The sequence below is a fragment of the Symphodus melops genome (assembly GCF_947650265.1).
Source record: "Symphodus melops genome assembly, chromosome: 11".
NCBI classification, from domain to species: Eukaryota; Metazoa; Chordata; class Actinopteri; order Labriformes; family Labridae; genus Symphodus; species Symphodus melops.
The window spans coordinates 25,072,459-25,099,802 of record NC_136701.1 but is presented as its reverse complement, the minus strand read 5'-3'; the positions used below and the strand labels follow the sequence as shown (position 1 = coordinate 25,099,802).

The 27,344-nt window shown below is 47.1% G+C and overlaps 2 protein-coding genes across 2 annotated transcripts in view; one reads left to right on the top strand and one right to left on the bottom strand.

Moving 5' to 3' along the window:
* Positions 1-22,278, top strand: gtf2ird1 (GTF2I repeat domain containing 1). The gene is given in 28 exon segments (XM_079354976.1): positions 1-438; positions 4,815-4,944; positions 5,193-5,334; positions 5,896-6,072; positions 6,211-6,394; positions 6,941-7,248; positions 7,373-7,468; positions 8,212-8,295; positions 9,069-9,252; positions 10,725-10,750; positions 11,900-12,026; positions 13,216-13,259; positions 13,516-13,545; positions 13,548-13,595; positions 13,878-14,018; positions 16,008-16,061; positions 16,317-16,397; positions 16,617-16,800; positions 16,893-16,954; positions 17,694-17,765; positions 17,875-18,142; positions 18,434-18,462; positions 18,542-18,589; positions 18,682-18,759; positions 18,935-19,127; positions 19,382-19,419; positions 19,502-19,611; positions 20,173-22,278. Coding segments are annotated over 27 exon segments (3,003 nt in total). The 5' UTR covers positions 1-438; positions 4,815-4,818; the 3' UTR covers positions 20,242-22,278.
* Positions 22,279-22,752: 474 nt separating this feature from the next.
* Positions 22,753-27,344, bottom strand: part of dtx2 (deltex 2, E3 ubiquitin ligase) — an 8,135-nt gene continuing 3,543 nt past the window's right edge. The window contains exons 4-8 of the mRNA XM_079355823.1: positions 26,171-26,238; positions 25,893-26,060; positions 25,332-25,493; positions 25,144-25,233; positions 22,753-24,506 (exon numbers count right to left, since the gene is read on the bottom strand). Of these exons, the coding sequence (XP_079211949.1) occupies positions 24,258-24,506; positions 25,144-25,233; positions 25,332-25,493; positions 25,893-26,060; positions 26,171-26,238 (737 nt within the window). The 3' untranslated portion in view covers positions 22,753-24,257. The remainder of the gene's footprint in view (positions 24,507-25,143; positions 25,234-25,331; positions 25,494-25,892; positions 26,061-26,170; positions 26,239-27,344) is intronic.

The window sequence follows — 27,344 nt, the reverse complement described above, 5'->3', positions numbered from 1 at the left end:
AAAGAGTTTCAGACAAACAGTCATTTATGATAAAAGAGTAAAATGAAATGTTGATCCCTGAGGGTCTCTGTGTCTCTGTCTTTGCAGAGGTTCCTCCGTTAATCCTGCATGTAAATCGCAGCCAATAGATGCAGTTGTTGAGTTGGGCTGGGATTAGCAGGAGGCGAATGAGTTTCAATTTTACTGGATTACAGAACAAAGAAAAAGGGGAAAGGGACACCCTGCTCTGTGAGGGGGGAAAGGAGAAATAAACTAAGAATAAATACACTAATAAAACAACAGAAAACGTGCCATCGAGGGTCGACAGCGTGATGATCCGGATTATGATGTTTTAGCAGAAGCTGCGGAGACATTGTGGATGTGAATGTGATGGATTAAAAATAAAAACCTAGTCCGGGATTGACAGCAGCAACAAGGCTATTAAAACGCTAATTAAAGGTGAGATTTCATTGCCTCTTTTTATACTCATAAACAGTCTTATAGTGTGATTATAATCTGTGTGTCGATGTGTGTGTCGGTGTGTGTGCTGTTGGAAATTACAGATTATAAACTCATTTCTGTGTTGAGGGAGGGAAGATGAAAGGAAAAGTGCTAACGCTAGTTAGCATGAGAGAGGCTAACGCTGGGGAGCTAGTTAGCTCGCGGGCTAGCTCAATGTTATTGTGAGCCCCGTTAGCTAATTAGCAAACAGTGATTAGTTTAGACAGATGTTAATTAGAGAGCACAGAAAGGTCACGGTCAGAGGGAGAGGGACGCCTCACCCTGTAACCTTGCGAGCGGACATGTAGCCTGTGCTGTGTTATTATTAGGATTCAGCTAAATTCACCTCTCATTTATTGCTGATCACTGATAAGGTTATCGAGCGACACACGCTAGCTAAAGAGCTAAAGGAGCTAAAGTGTAAACAACGAAGCTAACAACAACAGCACATTTATAAACTTTAAAAAGGCGTAAACAAAGCTGCCTTTATTAGTTTATTTACAGCCTTGTTAGACCTTATTAAGAAGCTACAAACACATGAAATAACAGCTGTTCATTCAGTGTTTGATAATGAATAAACACGTTTTATCATAAATATCATTAAAATTAAAGCTCTCGTTAACTTTTCATCAACCTATAATTTTTATTTATTTAACATAGACAAAAGTTATTTAAATTAAACATGGTGGTTTTTAAATATTAACCAGGTCTTTATTTAGTCAGAAAGTAAATAAAGAAGTTTCACTTAAAGTTTGAATGTATGATATATTAAATATAAATATATGCTGATAAATCATTAGCACTTTAAATTAAGGTCGCCATCTCTCCTTAACGTCACTGACAATATTTTATTAGTCAGAAGACGTAAATACACATTCATAACGTTCATGAAAAACACACACAAACATCAGCTCCACATAAATGATTTACGTCTTTAGTAGGTGAGAAAAAGAAAAGTACCCTCAGCATCTGGATCACAAGACAGAATGAGACCTCTGAATCCTTCTCACATTTCTACACCATCTAAAATATGAGTAACACTTTAAATTTAGGCCACAATATACACCATCAACATGTTGATAATAACACCTGAGTCACTGGCATCCTGCCTGCTTTAAGTGTTTGTCTCTTTCTCTATATTATCTAATTCTATAACTCACAGAGAGTTTATTATTTATACTCTTTATTTATTATAGTATGTTAGGATGTGTTGTGTGCTTTTGCTTTGTCTACTTTATAATGTGATTGATTTTACAGCACTGTTTTACTTTGATTCTCTCTCTCTAATGTGGCGTGAACCGGCGCCAGTTGCCGATGTTTATTTGTAGCGCCAAATAATTTTACCGCTGACATCTAGTACACCTAATTCAGAGAAGAGGGTTTTTTATTGGGGAAGTTTGAATCACCTGACAGAAAAAACTCTGCCCTGTTTTCATCGTCAAACACGGGAGAAAATGGAGTCATCATACCGGACGTCACGTCACAAATAAAAGTTATGAAACAGACTAAACGTCATCGTCGATGTGCGTTCGTCAGGAGCGGCAGTTTCGCTCTTTACTCTCTGACGTCTGATAAAAGTCTTTCAAACCTGCCGGCTGTAAAACTCTTCAGATTAAATCTCAGAAGAAACCACACGCCTGTTTCCGTTTGTCGTTTAATGCGCCCGTGCAGGTCTCTTATCCTCCGAGTCGTTTCTCGGCTCACGCGTGAACTTGACATTGAATCGTTTTCAGGGACCAGAAGCTTCCGTTGCGTTTATTTAAACGGCTTGTGGCCATGATAACGTGTGGAGCACAAACAGTCCACACAATAATAACAAAGCAGTTGAGCGTGGCATGATGAAAAAAACAGTTTACCAAACAGTAAGAGTGTAAACATCATGGGTTCCTCTCTCTGTCGTTCATGAGCCGGTCTCCGCTGTGGTTGGGCGAGACCGGACTCAGGACTGGTTGATATGAGGATTTCACACCTGCAGAGATCTGAAGTCTTCACTGTGACTTCACGCAGAGTTTCTCCTGCCCTGCTCGTCTTTAACTCTCCTGCTGTGACACACGCACTTAAAATAATCCAGCATCAGGTTATCATACGAGTACGAGACAGGCTAAAAATGTCCTTCAGATAATAGTAATGTTTTAGTCTGAAACATACGCAGGCTGCTCGTCTCTGTGCGCGTCATATGTGAAGTTTGATCTCTGTGCTCTGCTCGTACACGTTGAATGCTTCAGCAGTAAAAAAAACAAAAAAACGACGAGGACGTTCACAAAAGGCTCTGAGGAGAAGTTGGACTTGGCTGTCACTCCCTCCCTGTGCTGGAAGTCTGTCCGCTTTCACGTCACCCAAAAAAAGTCAGATAAAGTGAAGAAAATGTATTTGATGTATTTTTTGTCCTGTTAGCGAAGCAAACAGCTGAAAACAGAGCAGAGAGGTCACATCTCAGCGAGCGTCAGACAGCTCGGCACGCTCGAAACATCCGCCACCAAGTGAGGATCACGTATGAAATGATGATAGCTGCATCATTAACAACACGGATAACTGAACACGTTCTCTGCAGGGTCACTGAGAACAGATTTAACACAAAACACCTCGAAGAAAACAACTCTTCCATTTGGTCATGGTCGCCCCGTTGTTTGCTGCGCGTCTATTTCCGAAGCTGCAGGAACGAGTCAGGATGGACTAAAGCGTAGACCGCAGAAGGACCCGGACAGGAAGTCAGATAAGGAAACAAACGGAGCGTCCGGTGAATTTCAAAATAAAATACAATATCCGGACTTCTGATCGTATTTGGCATCACTGTATCGACATGATGTCGTTTTTTTTCTGGCTGTGCTCACATTTATGAAACGGATTGACATTGTGCACGCCGTCCGGCGAGACAAAAAGTGAAGGAACGATCTCAACCGAGGGAAGCAGAACGTTACGTTTCGTAACCTAGCAACAAGAAGTGGCGGCGAGAATGTGCTCTGAAACTGAGGTCACGGGCGCTGTCAGTGGACGCCGGCGCTGAAGCTCCAAGAAGAGCCGAGCCGAGCTGTACCCAAAGGCCTTCAAAGTCCAGTTTTAGTTTCACACAAGAACCATAACAGGGCGGTGAAATGATCCCAAAGCTTCCTCTGGCTCACACTGTTGTCCTGAGCCTCTGTTTATCCCCACCTTCCTCCTCCTCCTCTTCCTCCTCTTCGTCTCCCTTTTAAACATGCGAGCGAGCGAGGCCGGCTATTTCCAGGCTGTAATAATTGAGGGGGGGGGGGTCATGTTTGCTGTGGCCTCAGGGGAGGCAGATTTAGATGGCCAATAGACTTGGCACATCCAGACTGTTGCAGCTGAACCACAACACACACACACACACGCGCACACACACACACACACACACACACACACGCCCGCCCTGCCACTGCCTATCTCTCTCCTCCTCTCTGTCCTCTCTCTATTGAGTCAGTGGTTTGGGCTTGCCAGAGGCGAGTATAATGGTTCCCAGTGTCTGCAGAGATTAAAGGCCAGGGCTGCATTGTTCAAATGCCCCGAGATTAGTTTCCAAGGAGACGGGTTTCAGTTGCCATGAGAACATAGTGCCTGGCTTTAGCCGAGCGGCTTTTCCTTTAACTCTTCCTACCCGTTCACCACTTCACTTTTCATTCACACTTTTTTTTTTTTTTTGATACCATATTTCAGTTCAACACGTTTGATTCGATGGTGTTCCTGCTGTCGCCGTGGAAACATCTCCTGGTCACTCTTAAGTCAGCATCTGTCTGCAGAGGAAAATACATTTAGGTTGTTGTCATAGAGGAGAAAAACGAAACCAGCGAATAAAAAAAAAAAGATGCACCTTCAAGGATGGTGATTTAAATGTCGCTGCCTTTCACAGATGATTGGATGTCCCGGCGCTTCATCTCTTACTTTGATACCTCTCTGTTAATAAAATAAATCCACAATATTGTTTGATTAAAACTCTCACAGCTACAGATCCGAGAACACTTGACCCCGAAGTCCGGTTCATTTCTATGTGAACCGTCTCAAGACCTTCAGGATCATAGCCATCTAATCTTCTGACGTTTATTTATCTTCTCCCCTCTGTGTCGTAAATGCTGTCACGTGTTAGTGAATGAAATAAGCCCACACTCCTCTTCCTTCCATCCGTCCTCCCGCCTCCTTCACTGTCTCTCCGTCCTCTGCTTGCACGCTAACATTTGCTTAAAGTCAAACCAAACATCCTCCTCAGCACAGGCTGCTTTGAATGCAGCCCGTCGCCGCGGCACGCGTCCAGCCTCGCACGCTGCTTTCTTTGCCTGGTGTCTCACTAGAGTCTGACCTGAACCGTGTTCATCTGGTCCCCGCAGAGGCATGGCTCAGATGAGGAAGCTGGCGTGTGACGGCGTCAGGGCCAACTCCCGGGGCGAGCTGCAGGTCCCGCTGGTGTCCGCCAGACAGGAGATCCTCACCAGCCTGGTGTCTGCGCTCGACTCAGTGGTACGTCCCAGATCATGTTTTACAGACTTTAACCTGCCGGCTCAACATGAGGAAGTCCAACCGTAAATATGTTTCTTATATTTCTGTTTCCTGTTTGTGCTTCAGACTAAACAGCTCGATGGTGTCAGAGACGGGAATTATCCACTTCAATCTAAAAAGCCACTTCTTCTTGTTCTGCTTTTGTCTTTCCTGAAATCTTCTGGTATCGACTCCTGATTGAACGATTTCCGTGTCTTTTTGTTTTGCAGTGCATGGCGATGTCTAAGCTCAACGCTGAGGTTGCGTGCGTCACGATACACGAGGACAGCGTGATCGCAGTCGGCACGGAGAAGGGCCGAGTGTTCCTCAACTCCAGGAGGGAAATCCAGACAGACTTCTACAAGTTTTGCCGTAAGATTTAGCTTCGCTGTCGGGCTCGCTGTCGCCGCAGGAGTTTGCAGATTTGTGATGCAGAATCAGCATAAAGCCTCGATAATGTTTCATCCATGATATTAAAATAAAAAAAGCAAGACAGTCGCCCGTTCACACCAGGAGCCTCTCCATCAAAATAACAACAGATAACGTCGAGGCTGGCGGGGAATCATGGGAGTGATTAAGAGAGGTGAAACCAAAGGTCACAGAGGGGTTAAAGTTCGTGTTGCATTCAGGGACATTCAGGATCTGTTGTTAACCTGCAGTTGTTCCCGTGCCTTGAAGATCTCCTTCATTTCCTTTAAACAAACGAGCATGCAAGTTAGTGAGCGGAGCGGCGACGCAGACGTTTGAGACTGTTCACCTTGAGCTCAAATGTAAAAACAATAAATCTTCTGAGACTCCTCGAACTAAATCTCCTCGAACTTCAGGATTACAAATCATTTAGTCTGAAAAGAGTTTTTTTCCGTGCACGTTCTTTTTTTTATTTTATTTTTTTAATGGAATTTGATTTTGCCGTTGTTTGTCGTCTGGCTTCAGGGGCGCCGTGTCTTCAGAGTGTGAGCACGTCCAACGCCCATACCAAAGAGCAGGAAGGCGATCACAGCAAACCGAGTAAGGACGCTGATCACGGGAAACCCAGAGCGCCATCGGACGCTCAGTCCAACGTCTTTGTTCTGAGGAAGATGGTGGAAGAAGTCTTCACTGTGCTTTACAGTAAGAATTCCCTCCTTGTTAACCCTTTCACGCCTCAAAACGCTCGACGCGTACGCCTCACAGTTCACCGTCGTTCACCACATGACACGTGTTTGTTGTTGTTCAGCCACTGAGGACTTTCACTTGTTCCCGGTGCAGGTGAGGCTGTGGGGAAGAGCAGCCTGGTCCCTGTGCCTTATGAGTGGATCCAGAAGGACCCCAGCTGTGTGGTGGCCAACGGTTTGCCTGACGGAGTCACCCTGAAGAAACCCTCGGAGTACGACACCAAGACCCTGATGAAGATCCTGGAGCAGAGCCACAGAATCCACTTCACGGTCAAACGGTGAGACCGTGAGAGCCGAGGGGAGGGGGGGGGGGGCGTTGGTGAAGGATGGACGAGGTTTTAATTGACCTGGAACAAAACAACGACATGTTACTTGTTGAGCTGTTTTCACACCTGAGAGTCTGGAGCATGTCAGACAGACCGTCCCTGAAGTCTTACACGCGTGTGCGTTCACACATGCAGCTCAACCTGAACATTTCAGCTGTTTCTGAGAAGAGCTCAGGTCTCGTATTCGCTCCTTTATAAAGTCTGCTGAGATTTGAACAGCTGCCCTTTGTTGAAGCTCGTTGATAAGCCGGGTGAGGAAGCTGGTTAAATCCACGGGGAGCTAATCCGATGCCTCTGTCGGGAATACGAAGCTTATCCTGACTGGAGTTCAGAAAAATCTGGAACACATTAACACAGTGTAAATCAAAAGTTACTGTTTCAGATCCCAATAATATCTCTCCTCCATCCCGTCCACCGTCAGCGTGACACCGAGGTTTCAGTCTGAAAGATTTGTCGTTGACGCTGAAGAGTTAAATCTTCTTCTTCGTCTGTCTGCAGGCCGGCAGAAGATTTGTCTCGAGAGTCCAAGCCCAGCTCGGACGTCAATCACAATTCTGCCTCTGCTGTCATGGCGCCCGGCGGCCACGGCGCCGGGAAGTCCTCGGCTCCGGGTGTTACGCCGTCGAGTCCCGCCACCTCCAGTAACTCTGTCCTGTCGAGCTTCCTGTACGGCATGCCCATGTCCTCCAAACCTCACCCCGACGGGAAGCTGGATTTCAAACCCATGTCCCTCCTCAACCTGGGCAAGGACCGAGCGTCCAACTGGAGCGCCGGCGCCGAGAAGATGTGCACGTCCATCAAGGACGGTAAGACTTTCACGTGTGCTTTATGAGCTCAGTGTTAATCAGCGTGCAACTTCCTGTTGTCAGATTTGAGACGGCGGGGAGACGGCACACTCCGTAACACGTTTTTTTTTTTTCACATATTCAGATGAGACGACGAGACTAACCGGTGAACAGGGTCAGAGCCCGCCTGGTGTCCACATCTCGAAGAGGCTTCTCTTTTCTATCGTACACGAAAAGTCAGGTAAGACTGACGTCAAACCGCCGACCTGTCGTAGCCGTCTGCGGCTCAGACTCAGCCAATCGGGTGGTCGCTATCTGTTCCTCCCGGACTCGAGAAAACCCAGAAATCTTCACATTCAAATTCAAAAAACTTTATTTGTCCCCGGTGGGGCAATTCAAGGACACAACAACAGAGCAGCAAATGAACTAAAACATTAAACATTATAAGAGTCAACAAAGAATAAAGTGTCAAAGTGTTCGTACAAAATGACAAAGTAAAAACAAGGAAGAGCAGAGAGTGAAGTGTCTGGATGTTAGAACAATAATACACCTGCATCACCTCCTCCTCTGTGCTGCATGAGACACAAGGACGATTCATGACCTGGTTATAATGGAGCATCCCTCCTCTTTCACTCTGAAGTCAGCAGAGCTGTGATCATATTGGAGCTCTGAGTTGTTGTGAGAGAAGTGAGCGAGCGTTTGTGTTTCCTGCTGAACGTGCAGGCTCACACACAAAGCTAAGTGTTGTTTACTGAACAAAAGGCTTAGCTAACGCTAACGCTTCAACATTAACGGGTAAGCTGCTCATATGTCAAGAATAAGCCTTTAAGAAGATTGCACTTTCCCCAAGTTGATACTGAGTAGATGAAGAAGATTAATGTTGGATTGTTTAAACGCCGTCCATACGAAGCTCGTTTGAGCGCCTTTAGAATCAGCCGGCCTCCGTCGTACGCCGGCGTTTCACTGGAGTTGTTTTCTTTGCAGAAAAATGGGATTCTTTCATCCGGGAAACGGAAGACATCAACACGCTGAGGGAATGTGTCCAGATCCTGTTCAACAGCAGATACGGTGAGGGAGGCCTCGACCGGATGTGAATATCTCTCTGCCTCCTCAGAGCTTTCCTTCAGGGGCAGAGATACTGCTGCTGCTGAGTGTGTGTGTGTGTGTGTGTGTGTGTGTGTGTGTGTGTGTGTGTGTGTGTGTGTGTGTGTGTGTGTGTGTGTGTGTGTGTGTGTGTGTGTGTGTGTGTGTGTGTGTGTGTGTGTGTGTGTGTGTGTGTGTGTGTGTGTGTGTGTGTGTGTTGAAGGATTTGGGGGGGAATAGAGACAACAAATCAGACGAGATCACTCCCTGAAACATTTGCATCGTTTGCCATGTATTTAAACGTATTCAAAAAACTGCACTGAACCCTTAGAGAGAGAGTGTGTGTGTGTGTGTGTGTGTGTGTGTGTGTGTTCGTGTTCCTTGAATTAAGTTAAAAAAAAACACACACATCCACATGGCGGCTCATGGGATTTGTTTCGAGACTTTTACATCCTGGCCCACAGCGGCGATTATCTTTCCCCTGAAAGTTAAATTTCTCTTTTAGCTGCAGTTATTCTGTAAACTTTTCCACGGGGGAGCGCACGCCACTGAAGGCTGATTCTGCTCGTGCGATGGGGCCAATGACACGCTGGGGGTTGTGTAGCATTGTCCCGCCCACTTAGCACCAGTTAAACCGACACGCCCACAGAATCCAAGAGCAGAGATCCCTGTTTTATTCTTCTTCATGTTTCCATCAATCACACGTCTTCTTCTGTCCTTTAAAAACCTGTTTTCTAAAAATCCTCCTCTCCGTCCAGCTGAGGCTCTGGGTCTCGATCACATGGTGCCTGTTCCTTACCGTAAAATAGCGTGCGACCCCGGGGCCGTGGAGATCATCGGCATCCCCGACCAGATCCCCTTCAAGAGACCCTGCACCTACGGAGTCCCCAAACTCAAACGCATCCTGGACGAGCGCCACGGCATCCGCTTCATCGTCAAAAGGTGATCCACGCTTAGCGTGTGGTTAGCATGAATGGATGTCATGGGACTGTGATGGACTCTGAACATACGTGTGATTTTATTGTGTTTAAAAAAAACAGCTGGTCAGTTCAGCCTCAAGATGGCCAGAGTATTTGGGACAGATTTTCAGAGGAGCAAATCAGCGCGTGCCACTCCGTGCAGATTATCGTCCAGTCATCGTCGTCCAGCTCCCCTCCAGGAAGCTAAAGCCTGGAACCTCCTCGGAAACATTTAATAAGCGGCGAGAGAGCGAGCCGGCCGACGCCATCTGTCCGTCTGACGCCTGTTTCCTTGAGTCCCGCTGACTGCGTCTCCGTCGCCTGCACGCTGCTGCAGCTCGGCTCCGTTTGTTCGAGCTCATTGAAACGAGCCGCCCTGCTGTCAGATAACAGACCAGCAGGCAGCTCGTTACCGTTAATGCAATTAGGAGAGATGGGAGATGTGATTAATGCAGAGCTGCATCACGTTGGCAGAGACGTTCCAGATGTGGAGCCTGATGTTGTCATCTGGTGACTCTTTTCATGACTTCATTAACCGATCGTTTATCCTCATCGTCGGCCGCTTTAACGGAAACAGGAAGTTTGTTTTCACTTAAAGCTGCAGCGCTGTTCTTCATCGTTTATGACCAACTGAAGGAGAAAAACACGCTGAGGTCCAGACCGCCGCCCACCGCCTCCACTGCGTCCGTCCACCGCCTCGACTGCGTATCTGACTCTGCTGTGATGTAACGCAGTGTTTCTGGTTTTTCTGTATCAACGCCGAGCGAGGACGCCAACGCCGCCTCGCGTCAATACTCTCCACGTTTGTGGTTCGGTCACGTGTCGCGCTGGATTCTTTAAAAAAAAAGTATTTTCTCACCGTGGTGATTTAAAATAACGCCAACGAATCACATCATCGTCCGTTTATTAAAACATCCAGTCATTAAAAACGATGAAATGATGAAACATGTTTGAAACCTGTCGGGAGAGCGACTGTCACAGTGTTCCCATGCTACTTAAAAAGAAAGTCAGTAACAGCTGCAGACCATCAGTCTTATTCACCAGTGACCTGAATATGTTGAACTAGGTCATGTGGCTTAAGGAAGGAAGATAGTGTCGTAATTATAGATACACGCAGGAACTCAAAGAGCGATAAACGGAAACACGTTTCTCCTCCCGTCAAAACGTTTTTTAAGCACCAAAGTGTTTCACAAACGAGTTCAGACTGAAGATTAGGATCGCATCAGAGGAGGAATGTCTCTGACAGACGGAGGAGGAGGAGGAGGAGGAGGAGGAAGGCCAGAGGAAACATTCCCATCCCAAGATGTATTTTTAGTGGGCGGATTGAGTGATAAGAGAGGAATGAGTCAGTGGCTCCATTGTTTGCTTGAGACTGATTAGTGCGTGTGCCACATGTTCTCTCTTTGCATCTAAAGACTTCTTCTTCTTCTTCTTCTTCTTCTTTTTGTCCTGCAGAATGTTTGATGAAAGGATTTTCACAGGTAAGACACCGGTTAATCGTCTCCACTTGAATGTGAGCTGTGGTTTCCTCTCATCAATAAAACAACATCTGCTGGGTTTTTTTTTGTTTCACTCCGTGTGACTGTCTCTAATCACAGTGGAAAATGTGCCACTTTATCTCAGACAGCAGGGTTTCTGTGGGGAAGAAGGGAGCCAGCAGAGTGGGAGGAGGGATTTAATTGAGTTATATTTCCTGAGACTGAGCGCTTCACTCTCGTGTCCTTCCGAAGCTTCAAACGTGGACGTCTGCCTCCGCTCACAGCATCAAGCTGCCGCTCCTCTGCAGGCGGCGTTCATCAAGTTTTTCAAAGCAGCTCAGACGCGCGCAGAGCCGCGAGTGAGGAGGACGTACAGCGTGAATGCTGCTCGAGTCTCATTTAGATTCAGGTGAAACACGTTTGCACTCTCAGGCGCCGTGTGTTTCACCTCCAGGCACGTCCGTCCCGTCTCCATGACAACAGTCTGTACGGCCGCATGTTTATTTTACCGATCAGACGCGAGGAGGATGTGAGTACGGGTCACGATCAGTGGGAGGCAAAAACTAGAGGGGAATATCAGTCAACAGCTCCTTTCTGAAAATGGGAAAGATTTTGAGCGGCCGCACAGTTAAAGCGACTCATTGAACAAACAGAGGTTTGTAAGGTGGGATATCAAACATGAAGAACAGACAGACATTGAATCTGAGCGTTAGCTAAAAAAACCACTCGTGTTAATTATTGCAGCTCCTCAGATCCTGCAGAGCTTAAACTCAGAACTGCACATTTGAGCTTTCAGAGCCGTTACTGCAGATCTCTGCGCTCGGACTGAAGGAGATAACAGAAGTTTATTCTCATCGATACGCTCAAACCTCGACTTCCCAATTCTGAGAATAAACAGAAACTAAAAATCGGCTAAGTGGAGTCTGGAGTTTCGTGACGCTGAAAACGATCTTTTCAAAGGGAAACTTTCAGTCAAATGTAATTATTTCAGTGCGCTGTAGTGGAACTACAATATTTGAAATTAATTAGAATAAGTGGGCGAAGAGAAAAAATGTGCCCTGTCAAGAAGTTATTTAAATATTTACATCCTGCAGATGTTGTGGGCGGCGGTGGGGAAGCGTTTGTTTATCTCCTGTGTCTCGTTCGTCCAAGCTGCCGGGAAGATTGCGAGAGAGGAGGGCAAGCATGACCTGAGCTCCACGCCTGAAGACGGCTTCCCTGACGGTCTGAGCATCCCGCCCCCATCATCCGAGCTGGTCAGCAATCCTCACAGCAGCAGGTCAGAGCTCAGCCCACACACACACACACACACTCACACACACACTCATCACCAACCCTGAGGACTTTGTGTTTTTTACGAGGGAGGAATAAAGAGCTGAAATGCACTCAGATATCCGGCTTTAGTCTTAATCAGGGCTGAATTAAGAGTTTCAAAAATCGTTTTACTGAATTTATTTACGTTCCCACACAGGTACGAGCGGTGATTTGCTTAATTCTTGCGACAGCGCTTCATTCATATTTTGATTTGGCCTCATTCTGGGCGCCTTTTTAAAAATATCCTTTTCTTCGTGCTGTGCCAGGCTTTAGTGAGAGGAGGCCGGGGAAAGAAACAGAATCACATTTATCCTGAAATCTAACTGACAAGGATGAAAATCTTTAAAAAAAAAAAAACATGTGCAAGTTAAGTAAATATTCATCAGGCCTCAAAGCCTCTTTGGACTCACTTTATCTTTTTGCTTTAAGAGTTTTGAGATTTTTTAAATGAGGTCTTAAAACCTCTCGTCTGACACCCTGAAACATGAAGAATCCTCTCCACCATGTTCCTCTAAAACATAAACCCCCCAAATGTGTGCTCAAACAGGCCGTTTGGAGATGTTCCCTTCATGACATCACAAAGGGCAGTAGCCCCTCCCCCAGGTGGGTGACACTCCCACAGCTAGGTGTTTGTTCTGCCCTCTGAGTCTGCCTTCTCACCGTAAACAATAGGACATGGAGCCAGAAAGCAGCGAGTACACCCGAGCCCTTCCAGAGAGGGGGCGTGGCCAGACACAGCTCATTTACATATTTAAAGCTACAGACACAGAAACAGCCTGTTCTGAGCAGGGCTGAAACAGAGGGGTTTATAGACATGATCAAATAACCCACTCACAGCGGAGGAGGACAGCAGGTCTGAATACTTCTGGAAGTACTGATCTGTTTACGAGGTGTTCTGCTGCCTGTGTCCGATGCACAGGAAGCAGTCTGACTTTAAAGGAGACTTAAACAGACTAAGCTGAATGGCTGCTTCACACCACAGAATCAAAGATGTTGGCGATCACGCACGCCACAAATCCAAAAAAACCCTGACGACTTGATTCTGATTTTGGACGAACGTCGGTCTCAGTGAAAAGCTTGAAAAGTCTTTTAACGTGACGTTAGTGTTCGTAATGTTTGGGGCTCACCTGAGTGTGTTTTCTTTAATTTCACAGATCAACAAGTGCATGTGTGAGCCCCCTGGCTGACTGTGAAGCAGGTACGTGCAAATACACACTACAAAGCTGTACGAAGTTAAAGCCCCCGACCAATCAAATGAAAGCTCTCAAGCGACCAATCCCTGGAAGCCTCTTAAGAAACATTTCTCATCATGTTTTAGCAGTCAAGTCACTTCAAACACATTCTATCACCTACTAAAGTCTGTTAAACGCTGCCATGAAACACACACACACACACAGCACACACGCACACACACTCGCACGCATCGACGGGAACGCTCTGTTCAATCCCCGCAGGTCCTTCAGGAGATTGCATTCCTTTGAAACGGATAAAACGGAGCCTCCAGACGGGGAAGTCATTCAAGTGATGGTGCCAGGTGAGTGTGCACACGCTCAGACTTATATAAACAAGAATCAGGAAGTGTAGTGTTGTTAGACTGACCAATCACAGGTCTCAGACTCAAAGCCAGGAGTCCAAAATACCAAAACCTTCATGTTCCCAGAGGGGGGGGGGGGGACAGCTCTCTGCAGTACCCATTTTAAACACTAGGAGTCTCTTACATGTTCATCACAGAGGAGTCGGAGTAATTAGACTGCATGTTATAGATTTTAAAGGTTTTCAGTAGTTTTGTATAAGTGTGAAAACCTTGTTTCTCCAGAGCCGCCGCCGAGCGGCGAGGAGCCCAGCGAGTCTGTGGCCGAGCCGGTGGCAGCTGCAGCGTGTCCACCGACAGCCTCGCCCTCCGCTCCTCCTCCTGCTGCAGCCTCTGCTCCCCTCCTCCCTGTGGAAAACCACGCAGGTAACCTCAACTCCCCCCGTCAGCCCCCTCTCCCTCCTCTCCCTGCAGCTCCTGGCCTACCGGAGACGCCCACTCAGCGCCCAGCGTGCACGGCCTGCTTGGTTTTTTATCCGGTTAAATAAGCTGCCTCCACGTATGCAAACACTTTCCTCTCCTCATCTCCCCAGCAGATAGTAACTTCAACCCAACCGTAAGAACCCCCCCCCCCCCCCCCCCCCCGGCTCTTCTCTCCCACTCCTTCAAGATCTGGCTCTCATCTGTAAGAGGCAGATTGAATCAGCCGCAGCCTGACTCCATGATGCGTTACAGAGCAGCATGGAGCAGCACGGAGCTCATTTACAGGTGTTTGTTATAAAAACTGTTTCAAAGACAAAAACAAACACACCTAAAGTTCTCCCACTGAGCCGTCACAACGGAGTCTTTTATTCTGAAAATGAACCGGATGTTTTATTGTGGTTTTGGGTGTCTGACTTCCTGTCCTGCTCCATCTTTTCCGTGCTGAAATCGGCTCTCTGTGCTCCGTGAACACACATCTGCTGGACTTTAGGCTGAAGACTGATTCATGATGCATTTTACAGATCTGGAGTCACGCCGCCCCGACTCATTAGAGTTAGTTCATATGTTAGAAAGCCTAAAAAACTCCTGGTAGACCCCTCCCTCCCAAATACGCAGGTGAGACCGAGTGATCTGAGTAGACTTTACTCTCTTTCTTGGCATCATGTGACTTATTAACACATAAAAGTGCAAAAGTGAGAAAGTTAAGCTTTCGTTTCTGTTTCCAGAAACAAAACTTTGTGTTACCAATAAAAAAAAAAAAAAAAAAAAAAAATCTCTATATGATCCAGAAGCACTCGAGGCTTTTCTCCGAGGTTCATAAACGAGACGAGATGTGGAGTCTACTCGATGTGATCTTGGCCGAAGCTTTAGCACGCTTTCAGGAGGCGTTTTTTTGTTTTCTTGATTTCATTTCAATGTTCTTTATTTAAGTTTCTTTTTTCTTTCACATTCACCTCTAAAGGAGACGGGGACGAAGGTAAGAGCAGCAAATATCACCTGCAGCTTCATTTGCTGTGAAAAGCTCCTGATTCACATTTTTCTTTAGTTCCTGTTTTTCATGTTTGTGTGTGAATAAACATCGAGCCGGGCTTTAAGATCAGTCAGATCGTCTGTGCGCAAACATTCAAAGCTTTGAAAGCTGCACATGAAGAAAGAAGTGTGACCGCTCCTTTAAGAGTCAAACCTGCTTCAGGGTTTAACGGCTTCATGACGTCAATAAAAAGATCACACTGATGTTCCTCGCCTCGTGTCGCGCTGCACGTCTGTCCTGTCTCCATGACAACAGTCGGATGACAGCGTCCGTGTATGACCTACTCTGATACTATTATTTTTTTTTTTTTTAATCGTTTATTTTCGGATCAGATGCGGAGAAAAGACGATGTGGGTTCAAGTCCCGATCTGTCGGCGGCAAAACTAACGGAGGAACATCAGACATTTGGAAAAAAGACAGAAACACTGTGACCTTCTGGAGTGGATGGATGATGGAGGGATGGATGGATGGATGTTGGATGGATGGATGGTTGGATGGATAGATAGATGGTTGGATGGAGGGATGGATAGATAGATGGTGGATGATGGATGGAGGGAGGGATGATGGATGGTTGGATAGATAGATGATGGATAGATGATTGATGGATGGTTGGATGATGGATGGATAGATAGATAGATAGATAGATAGATGATTGACTGGATGGATGGATGATGGATGGATGGATGGATGAGGATGGATGGATGGATAGATAGATAGATAGATAGATAGATAGATAGATAGATAGATAGATAGATAGATAGATAGATAGATAGATGATTGATGGATGGTTGGATGATGGATGGATGGATGGATGGAGGGATAGTTGGATGGATGGATGATTGATGGATGGATACTTGTTGAGTTTGCAGCCGTCTGTTCACGTTTCTTCTTTCCTCCTGCAGCTGAAGCTCTGTCTCCGAGTACGACCTCCCAGAGCGTGAGAAGATCCTCTGAAGGTACGTCGAGCCGTCCCGTCCTCTCTCTGACTTAAATGTGTTTAAAGCTTTAACGTGAAGGCACGCACTTATGGCCCCGCCCACATGGCGAGCAAGAAAAGGCTTCACACGGCTGCGTGTTAGAGTTTCTGTTTGTTAAAGTAAGAATGTGATCCAGCAGGTGTCGAGCTCCAGCATGAAAGCAAAACAGACTGCTGTTAGGCCACGCCTCCTCCGCTCACGTTCACATGTCTCTTCTCTCTGTTTGACTCTCAGCGGGCAGTTTGGTGGAGGACATTGGTGAAATGATTCAGCAGCTCCGGAGACAAGTGGAGAGCCTCTTCAGCATGAAGTTTTGTAAGCGACTCACGTCTGAGCTCGGGCATGAACACATCCTTCAGAGCAAGAGAAACCCTACAGCTGTTCTGCTCTTTAATAATAACTCAACATATTCGATTGGGCTGGACATCTTTGGATGCCTCACAGTTTCTATTCTTGGGTTGACGATTCAAAGTCTGTGTTTGAGTTGGTGCATCCTTCAGGATCCTGTTTTTGATTCCAACCTTCTCCCGTCAGCCGAAGCTCTGGGCCTTCCTGAACCAGCCAAGGTGCCGTACTCAAAGTTCCAGATGTACCCGGAGGATCTGTACGTCACCGGGCTGCCGGAGGGAATCTCTCTGCGCAGGCCAAACTGTTTCGGAGCGGCCAAACTTCGCAAGATCCTGGCTGTGAGCGGTCACATCCAGTTCGTGGTCAAAAGGTGAGAGCGACGCCGCACGCCAACGCCGCTCCTCACGAGGATTTCACACCTGCTTGCTAAACGTTTGAATCTTCTTCTCCTGTGTTTTTCAGACCTGAGCTGTTAACTGAGCAAGTTAAACAAGAGATGCCTTCCATCCCCGTCTGTGAGCCAGGTACCCTTCTGTGATTGGTCGATATAGAGCAATCTATAGCATGACTTTCACTCATGACTTTCACTCTTAGTTTGAGTCACGTTAGTCAGATACAGACTCGGGGGTTTCTCCTGCGTGAACGGTACGGTGGCGAGGCGCTCGTCCTCGCAGCGTGTCACAGGTCAGAGGAGGAGTGTGCTTGGACACAGTTCGGATTGTGAAAACAAATGAATCTGTACTCAGAACACTACATTTCCCATGATGCTTTGAGGTATAAAGATGTGAGTCTCTTTTTGAAGGTTTGTTTGCACCAGTATGTTTTTTTCTGAAAGAGCTGAAACTCTTCCTGGACGTGCCGATGATGAGATCCGATTCCTCCTCCTGTATCTATCGAGTCCTTTTTCCTTCTCCCGGATGTAAAGGCATCCTGCACTATTCTGTCTGCAGATAAAGAGGCATCTTGGCAGTCCTGAAGGAGGCCTGTGTGGAGCAAATCCTCCATCTGGTAGCACATAATGCCGCTTTAAAGACGCTGTTTGCAGCGTCCTCTGCATGCATGAAATGACGAGGTCACAGCGAGTTCATGTGCTATTTTTGAAACGGATCTTTTGAGGGGAACAGAAAGAATCCTCGAAGGGATTTCCTGCAGCTTTTGCTACCTATTATTTGTGACCAAGCTGAGCCGCTCTGAAGCTTTGTTGTCTTTGCTAAATCTTCCTTTTTTAACCTTTGAAATGTTTTTTTTTTTCTTTTTCTGAAGAGCTGGACGCCAAGGACACGGCTCTGCTGACAGAGGACGCTGCAGCTCTGTCCAAGAGACCTGGATTCTCAGGTGGGTTCACAGCTCTGTCTCCGCTTTGAAGCTGAGACTTGAACATGAATCACTTTTAAAACTACCAAAGAGATTGAACTTCAAAGTGTCCTCGGCCTCTCGTCTCCAGAGTGCCTGGAGTCCAAGCTGTCCAGGATCGACCTGGCCAACACGCTGCGGGAGCAGGTCCAGGATCTGTTCAACAGGAAGTATGGGGAGGCATTGGGCATTAAGTACCCCGTCCAAGTGCCTTACAAGAGGATCAAAAACAACCCCGACTCGGTCATCATCGAGGGCCTTCCCCCCGGCATCCCCTTCAGGAAGCCCTGCACCTTCGGCTCCCAGAACCTGGAGAGGATCCTGGCGGTCGCTGACAAGATCAGTTTCACCATCACCAGGTGGGAATCCACCTGAGAGTGACATCATCATCATCATCATCACCTCTGTGTTCCTCAGGCAGCTTCACCCTAACCTGTCTGTGACACGTGTGTGTGTGTGTGTGTGTGTGTGTGTGTGGTCATTTTTAAATGAGGATGACTGCAGAGAGTCGGTCGCCCTGTTCAGACTTTTCCCAGCATCACGCCGTCAGGGAGTCAGTGTGAAAGTACAAAGACGTGATGACGTGCTGTTCAATGTTTAATCTGTGAAGACGACGAGCTGCTCTCATCACCTTCCTTCTCTCTCCTCAGACCTTTTCAAGGACTCATTCCAAAACCAGGTCAGAGCACACGCCCAGTTTTATTTATCAGAGCTCTAAATGTTCTGAGCTGTTATTCATTCTGTGTTTTCTCCTTCAGCACCTCGACGCGTCACTTTACTAAAGAAGGCGTACGCCTCGATAAGCGGTGAGTACGACGACTGTTTGGACACCTTACTGCTCTTACATCACCGAGAGCTTCACTAAAACCACCATCCATCCTCCCCCCCCCCCCGACAGACGATGACGATATCAACCGCATGGGGGAGAAAGTCGTCCTCCGAGAGCAAGTCAAAGAACTGTTCAACAAGAAATACGGTAAGGAGAGGTCACATGACCACGCCCCCTCAGAGGAGCGAGCGAGCGTTAAAGAGGAAACTCCGTCAGCTCGAATGTTTCGTTTCACTGCAGCTGACGTTGCACCCGTTTATTCTTCACCATCCACGAGCTTAACCTCTGCTGTGGCGTGTGTGTGTGTGTGTGTGTGTTCAAGGCGAGGCTCTGGGCTTAGACCGCTCCGTCGTGGTCCCGTACAAGCTGATCCGCGGCAGTCCAGAGTCCGTCGAAGTCAGTGGCCTTCCAGACGACATCCCCTTCAGAAACCCCAACACCTACGACATCGTGTGCCTGGAGAAAGTCCTTCAAGCTGCCGACGAAATCACCTTCAACATCAAGAGCCAGCTCCAGTGAGCGCACACACACCTGAGTATTCAGCAGCTCGGGGGGGGGGGGGGGGGGTCTGTAGCTAAGCTCATTATGGTTTTATTTATGCTCTGGGTTTAAATCCAACCTCTGAGGAGTGGCAGGATAAATCCTCAGCTGCTGAATACTGAAGCACATTTTCAGCTCTGATGAAAGAATTTCTTTTCCTTCAAAGGTTTTAATGAATTCTCTGTTTGCTGTTGTCGATTCCCCTCCTGCTGTTTTCTGTCCCTCGCAGACCGTTTGCAGAAATCTGTAGCCAAGCGTGTAACACAGGTGAGCGTTTGTTTATTCAGACCGGCGTGCTGTCAGGCAAAGTTCAGAAATAAAAAACCAAACGTCTGCTTCGTGTCCGCAGTAGGAACAAACTCCTCCACCAATCGACGGAAGCGCAAGAGAGTCCAGGAGAGCAGCCGAGCACCTGTGTCCTCTGACCTGGGGATATCGACCAATCAGATTCCAGTGATGGTAAGAGTACTGTACGGTTATAGAGAGGTGCCTGAGTATTGGCGTTGCCCCACGTCTTCTTCGTTACTGCTCGCTGCTTCTTCACCTTCCCGAGCGAGAGAGTGAAAGGCCGTTAACCCGGCTCGACCTTCTCCTTTAACGGGTGGGCGTGACGGGCGGCGAGAGCGAGCACGAAGGGGCGTTGACTCTGAGACAGCAAATTCCAGACGACCTCGGCCCGCCGCACTTACCGCTTTTTCTTCTCAGCGCACAAACGCTTCACGCAAGCTCGCCTGAGCTCACCTGCCAGCGCTCCTCTGCTCGAATTAGAAAAAAATAAAAATAAATAGGCGCGAGGTGGACACGGGGGGGCGTTCAACTTTCTCTCTCTCTTTTACTTGAAGTGGCGAAAGCTGAAGGTTGAACTGAGGCAAGGTCGTCCACCACTTTGTACTGATGAAAGCCTTTTCTCCAGCGTTCTGTCTGACGTTTATCTCTCATTGTTTCTGTGTGTGTGTGTGTGTGTGTGTGTGTGTGTGTGTGTGTGTGTGTGTGTGTGTGTGTGTGTGTGTGTGTGTGCAGCAGTGGCCCATGTACATGGTGGACTACAGCGGAGTGAATGTGCAGGTTCCCGGGAAAGTCAACTACTGAAGGTGAAACCTGGACTGCAGCGAGGGGATGAAAGGGGGAGGAGTCTGTCGGCTCCCTCACACGCGACACTAACACTTTTTTTATCGGCGTGCTGCGACTAAAACGATCTCTCCGGACGCGAGTGTGGCGAGCTCGAAGGGTCGACTCTGAATGACGAAGAACAGCAGAATGTTTGTGGATGAAAATGTCGCAGGGTGAAACGGCGTGGCTGGTTTCTCCGCCTCCTCTCAGCGCCAGCAGGACGGCGATCACTGACAGACGGCGGTAACATTGTTTGTTTTTGAACCGAGCTACATCGTCTGCCCTCGCGTTACTGAACCGTCTCTCCACTGAGTCATGTCGGCGTTGGATCCAGCACTTGGTTGAAATGTATTACTGACTAAAAAAATGTCTTTGATAACAATCTGGTTCCATAACATTCAGATATTTGTACTTTTTATTTATTATATTTATTGAAATATAACATTACGTGCAGGGATGTAAAATACATTGATCTGTTCCGCAGCTCCACACACACACACACACACATACACACACACACGTGCTACCACGCGTAGCCGCTGATATCAAACAGCGGCGATGAAGTGTCTTCATTTACATGTTGGTGTTTTGTCCTCTGACGTCATGCACACGCTGGGAATCTGTTCGAATGCTGTCCGAGGGCCGGGCGATATGTCAGATATATCCACGGAGTTTGTTGCGTTAAAGTGACGTTGTGCGTTTCTTCTGTAGAGCCGCCGTTTCTCCGCTCCTCGTCTGTCCTCTCTCTCTCTCTCTCTCTCTCTCTCTGCGAAACTCAAAATCCGCCTTCTTAACAAACAGCTGTGTGAAAGGAACATTATTTATTTTATTTAAGGAGCTTTTTCTATGTATTTTTATTTTACATTTCACTAAAGAGGAGTTTCAAGTGTGACATTCAGTTCTTGTGGATTTGACCGAGGACTGACTTAGTTTTGACAGAAAAAATCAATATTGAGATGTTTATCGTTCATCGCCATTCAGCAGAAAAATATGTGGTCGAAGGTGCATATCGCCCGGCGCCTGTGCTTTGCTGCTTTGGTCCTTTTTGCAAAAATCTAAATCAAAGAATCCTCGTTGTTTAATTGGAAGCTTGATCCGAAGGCAGCTGGATGCTATGAAGCTTTGAAGACGTTTCATCGCTACTTCCGAACTCGCAACGGACCCGAGCGAAAGTCCATGTGAAACGGGAAGTGGAGAGGTTGTAACGGCCATGTTGTGACGTGTGTATGTCCAACTAAAAAGGGATTGAACCAAACACAAGATAGAGGGCGGGGCATAACGAATACGGATTCATTCGATTGTAGTGCTAGCTTCAACATTTAAACTATTCCTAGCGCGCGTCACTTAGCTAGCTAACATTACGAGTTAACAGGAATTGTGGAAAGCTAAACATGAAAGCATTGCATCATAAATTTGCGAGCTAACAATACTTGCAAGCTAACGTTACTTTTGTCGACAAGTTTTTCTGCTCTCCTAGCTAATCTTCGAGCGCAAACGTTAGCTTGTAAGTGCTTGAAAATTTGCGTTAGCTGAAAGCAGTTGTAGCTTTCAAACATTCCTAACAGTGCATTAAGCTAGCTCAATATCATTGCGACACTTTTCTGATTCTGTTGTTTTTAACATCAATGGGACGTTTCCTGGATAAATAAAGGTTAAATAAAAAAAAGTCTTGAACTTAAATATACACCAGCAGCGAAACAGCTTTTCAACTTCCCACCGTGAGCGTGACGCCATCAGGAGATTAGCCAAATGGCAGATTTGGTTTTGTGGCAACGTGCAAGCCGTTGGAAATTAAAGTGAAGACTGAATTGTCTGCAGTAATCACAAGTCTCTTTATGTTAGCGCCACAGAAACGACGTGTAAAATATCTCATTCAAAGTCGGCCTGAATGTAACATGTAAAGGAAAGAACGGTATGTTAATCTGCGATGACTGTCTCTGGACTAACCATATTTAATATGCTGTACCTTAACGCCAATTAGGCCTTTGAAATAAAATGTGTTGCCTTGCACTTTCATTTTGTCGGTGTTTATTTATTTGTCAGTTGAAAAAACGTATTTTTCTTTTTTGTCTGATATCCAAAAGATAAATTATAAAACCGTTTAATGCTAGCAGTGTTTTTGTCTTTTATTAATTTTAGAAAATATCCAAATAAATAATCTGAAGGTGCTAAATCAATAAATGGACTCGTCTACCAACCTGCATTCTTTCCAGCTGAGCTGATTTTTGTTTTCTGGTTTTAATGGTCTCTGAGGTCAGGACTCTTAAAGCGGCGCCTCTCGGCAGGACGGCCATTATCTCGGATGATCACACAACAGTCTCCCACTCTATCCATCCAATCTCTAAATAAAAGGCATAAAAAGCCGACAAACAAACCTTCAAAAACAAGAACGATTTGGAAATCCAGCTGGCTTCAGTCCCAGTGAGATCCAAGAAGTGGAAGTTAGAAACGATATTCTGTCCGTCAGATGAAACAGAAACAGAGACGGGGTCAGGATTCATTTCTTTATTGCAGATTTTTTTTTCTTCCCAGTTTTTCTTGTTTACATGTCGGACTGAGTCCAGCGCCTGTACTGCAGCACTGTGAGCAGAATAATGCGTGTGGATACAGGAAGTGAGTTTGGAGCCGGCGGGGGAGCAATCGGCGTGCTCGCGCCGCCGGCAGCTTCTCGTGTCTTGTTGAATCAAGACGAGTTCGATGACCTTGATTGTCACACTGTGTAACGTTCTTGAGCAGAGCGGCTGCTCGTCTGTTCGGACAGAAGAGTTCGAGGTCGTCAAAGAGATAGTTCCTTTTTTTTCCCCCCTTCTCACAAACATGGCAACACAAACTAACATATCAAGTGACACAAATCCACGCCTGTCGGCTCGCTTTCTGCAGCTTCAAAACGGGAGAAATCTAAAACGGGAGTGCTCGAGTACGGAAGCCCTGAGAGGACAAACATCCATACGTTTGATTAAACGGTTCACGCGATCCGCAGATCAAAAACAAACATCTTAAAAATACAATAAATGCACTACGAGTAGCGGCGCTGATGGCCTAGTGGTTGGTCACGCCCCGCGTACGGAGGCTACAGTACATCAAGTGAGCAGCCCGGGTTCAAGTCCGAGCTCTCTCTCTTCCTAATGGTTATCGAACTGAAGCAGCTTTTTTCTTTTCTTTTAAATCTCAGACCGTTTGTCTGAGATTCCTTGAAATACTTTTTAAAATCAAACCGAGTCGAGTTCCATCGATCCGGCCGCCGGTCTGATTCCGACAGCGCGACAGTGAAGGACGGGACGCACGATCAGGATTCCTGGAGACGCATCTCGATCTTTAGTGCTTTTTAAAAATACTCCGTTTGAGGAGTCGAGAAGTTAGATCGAAAATATCTTCAGAGCTTTGTGACCTGCTGTCTCATGAATGAAATGTATAGAAGTATGTCCCTGTCGGGCTTCCGTAGGTTTGTTGATTAAACTCACTCAAATTAAGAGGAGGTGCTAAAAGAAACGTTTCTCCTCCTCGTGGTCAGCTTCTTTTGTTTTGTGTTTTTATTTATTTACATCGTGTGATTCATACTCACTCTGCTACGAGACGTTTCAGTGTCTTTGTGCTGAAAAACACTAAACAGTTTTTTGATTGCATAACTTCCAGAAACAAAACGGCGCGTCCTGTCAGCTAAACGTCACAACTAAAGTGCTTCATGACATTTTTTTTTTTTTTATCCCCGATGAAAGCTGCCGTCCTCACGAGGACGAGACGAGGGGACCCCGACGATGAAGAACAGAACGAACACAGCGCGTGGAGGGTCGACGATGAAGAGGGAGGAGCCTCGTGACCTCACAGTTCGGTGTCCTGGATTATGTGCCAAGCTGGAATGTGGGCGGGGCTTAAAGCACTTCATTCTGCTCACGTCGTCCCTCGTTCGTCCGCTCCATGACGTTTGGACAGATGATGACATTGGGGGGGGATGAAGGGTTAATTCAGAAGAGAGAGGAGGTGTGTGGAGCTGTGACCTAGCTGCTGCTGCCGCCGCCGCCCGGGGCTTTGAGGCAGTCGTCCGTCACGCCCTGAGAGGCGAGCTCCGACAGAACATTGTCCAGGTAGTTTGGGTCCGGGTAGCCGTGGCCCGACAGGTTGGACATCATCTCCGTTTTGTGGTGGATGCCGTTCCACACCACCGTGTCGGGCTCGCCGGTGGTGCTGGAGGTTCCCACGGTGAAGATGAGGCGCCGCATCCACGCCACCTTCAGCAGCTCCAGCACCTTCAGCAGAGAGAGAGAGAGAGAGAGAAGGTCAGAGAGAGAAAACAAAGAAGCGTGCGTCAGCCTCGGCGTGTTCGTGACCTCGTCACTGATCGCCCTCTGCTGGAATAACGCGTCTTCAAAACGCTTTCTCTGATTGTAACTGACAAACGCCTCGCGCTGTTCACGCCGCCGCCATCACGCCGAGATGTTTCCCTCTTTTGTTTTTGGTTGAGGTGCGAGCGCGACTGTATTCACCTGATCCAATCCTTTAGTGGATTACATCAGAGGTTATTTATAGACGCTAAAGAGTGCAGCTGCAGGGAACAGCGTGCAGGAAATGAGACACTTAATCGCCATGGAAACAAGAGACAACTTCATAACAGGCACACAATTATTCCTCATGTAAATCACGCTGAGACCAGCTCGGCCTCCCTGCGAGCCAACGGATCGATGGTTCAGCCGCTCCGAGCCGCTCTGAAGGTCCGTACACTTCACTGGCTCCGGCACGCGAGCTTCGCCTCGACGCCGTGAACACGATTGTATTTCAGGTGAAGTTTGAGAACGCTGCAGACAGAGGGGGTTTGCTCCTCGTGTGTTTGTGTAGCAGTGTTCAGAGTGTGTCTGTGGCGTCCGAGTAGTGACTCCGCCCCCTCACCTTCCTGCCCTTGTCGTTGTCTGGGAGGAAACAGAAGCGAGGGAAGCCTCTGCAGGTGAACGGCTGCCCGGGGTTCGGATGCTCCGGACCCTGGAGGAGAAGAAGGAAACATTCACAGGTCTAATCCAATCACAGCGGACAAACGCCGCCCCGCCCCGCCCCGCCCCCCTCTCTGTGTTCATCAGTACCTGTAAGCCAGGCGGGATGCTGTAGATGATCTGGATGGTTCCACAGTCGGGGTGTCCCGGCAGCGACTGGGCCACGCTGTAGATCTCCATCTTTCCTTTGGGCTGCGTGCCCGTCTTCTCTCCGTAGATTGTCTTACACGACGGGCACTGCAGGCTGCCGTCCTGACCACCAAACACACAGCAGAACACGGGAGGCGTGTCAGAGCGCCGACTGTCTGACATGATGACGCGTGACGGCTGAACATGGATTATTTTAAAATCACTTTGAACCCTTTGTGTGTTTTAAAGCAGCTGCTGCAGACTCTGATTTTATAACCAGGTCATTGTGCTAAGCTAACTTTCATCACAGCTGTGATGCAGTTTAATTTATATATTATATTTATATTTCATCTTTTATGCTTTTTAATTGACTTAATATTTTAAATTACTTTGTTCAGGTTGTTTGAAAGTGTTTAACAAATAAAGTTGGACGTGATTGGACAGTAAGTGAAGAGTGTGTGTGTGTGTGTGTGTGTGTGTGTGTGTGTGTGTGTGTGTGTGTGTGTGTGTGTGTGTCTGTACCTTGGTCCCGTTGTTGTACATGGCGAGCATGCAGAGCATGTGCAGGGTGTGTCCACATTTGATGAATTTGCCCACGGTGGCGGGCAGGATGCTCTGACCCCCGTCCTCTGAGACCGCCGTCTCGTAGCCGGACGCGTTGGACAGTTGATCCATGCAGATGATGCAGTCCTGAATGGGTGGAAACGTCTGATGTCACACACACACACACACACACACACACTGATACATATAACACAGGGTTTCTATTTCTCATCTCGTGCTGATCCGGAGACGTTTACCTCATCAGGTGCTCCGGCCACCACCTCCATGTACCGCTGAATCACTTCTTCAGGTCGCTGAGACGAGGCTGGACACACAGAGAGAAGACACACAGCAACGATGAGCAGAGTCCAAGGAGCGGTCACATGACAAGAGGAGACATGAAGGACAGGTGGCGACACATGAAGAGTCTGAATGTGATGAAGGACACGAGAGACGGAGACAGACGTTCAGTTGTCCTCTCACACAGGTGAGCGTCAAGTCGGTTCAGGAGACAAACGTCCCATCCGACGCCGACCTCACGTCCTTCAGCGAGCGTGTTTTTAAAGGTCACGCACACAGAGAGACGGCGCTCCACACTCACACAAGGTGTCGGACGAATCAGATCCAAGAAAAAAAACAAGAAAAAAAAAAAACGAGCAGGACATTTTTGTTTTCCTGTTTTTTCACATCCGACTGGTCCCGCTGCTGATTTGAAGCGCAGGAAGTCAAATTGAAAGGGACAGCCAATGAGAACGCAGTGATGTCATCATGAGCTAAACATACGTGATATTTTAAGACACCACACAGACCGCCTTTACGTCGTCATTAACTCGTAAATAAATCATGTTTACATTCACAGAGTATCTTTAAAAAAGCGTTATCCATCATTCGATTGGCTGTCGATTGGTTCATCGATCGATCCGCTGATTGTATCCGCTCTGCAGCAGACGCTTCAGGAACGCGTTCAGTGACAGACATCATTCAGATGTTTATTTTGAAGTCGATAGGGCCAAAACCAGACACAGTTAAGGAGGTGAGGCGGGCCTTAGCTACAATGAGCCCACCTGTCAATCAAAGAAGCCACGCCCCCGAAATATGTAAATGACTCAAAAACATATCTGTGTGTACCTCCAACCTCCGAGCGCTCAAACTTATTGTGACTGAACAGAGAGCTGCACTCCTCACCACTCAATGTCATCGACTCGTTTCTGCTGAATAATATTAAAAAAGGAATCCGTTTGGTTTTCAGCATTACCACAATAAAGTTCAAAAACCTTTTTGTCTGTAAGTTTTGCGTCTTTCTTCATTTTTTTGAAGTTGATTTAAAAATAAAAAGTGACACCACTCAGGAGTGTCAACGCGTTTCCTCGGCCTCAAGTGGACGTTCGAGGAACTGCAGTTTGTTTTTTTGCATGACGACGTTATTTGCCG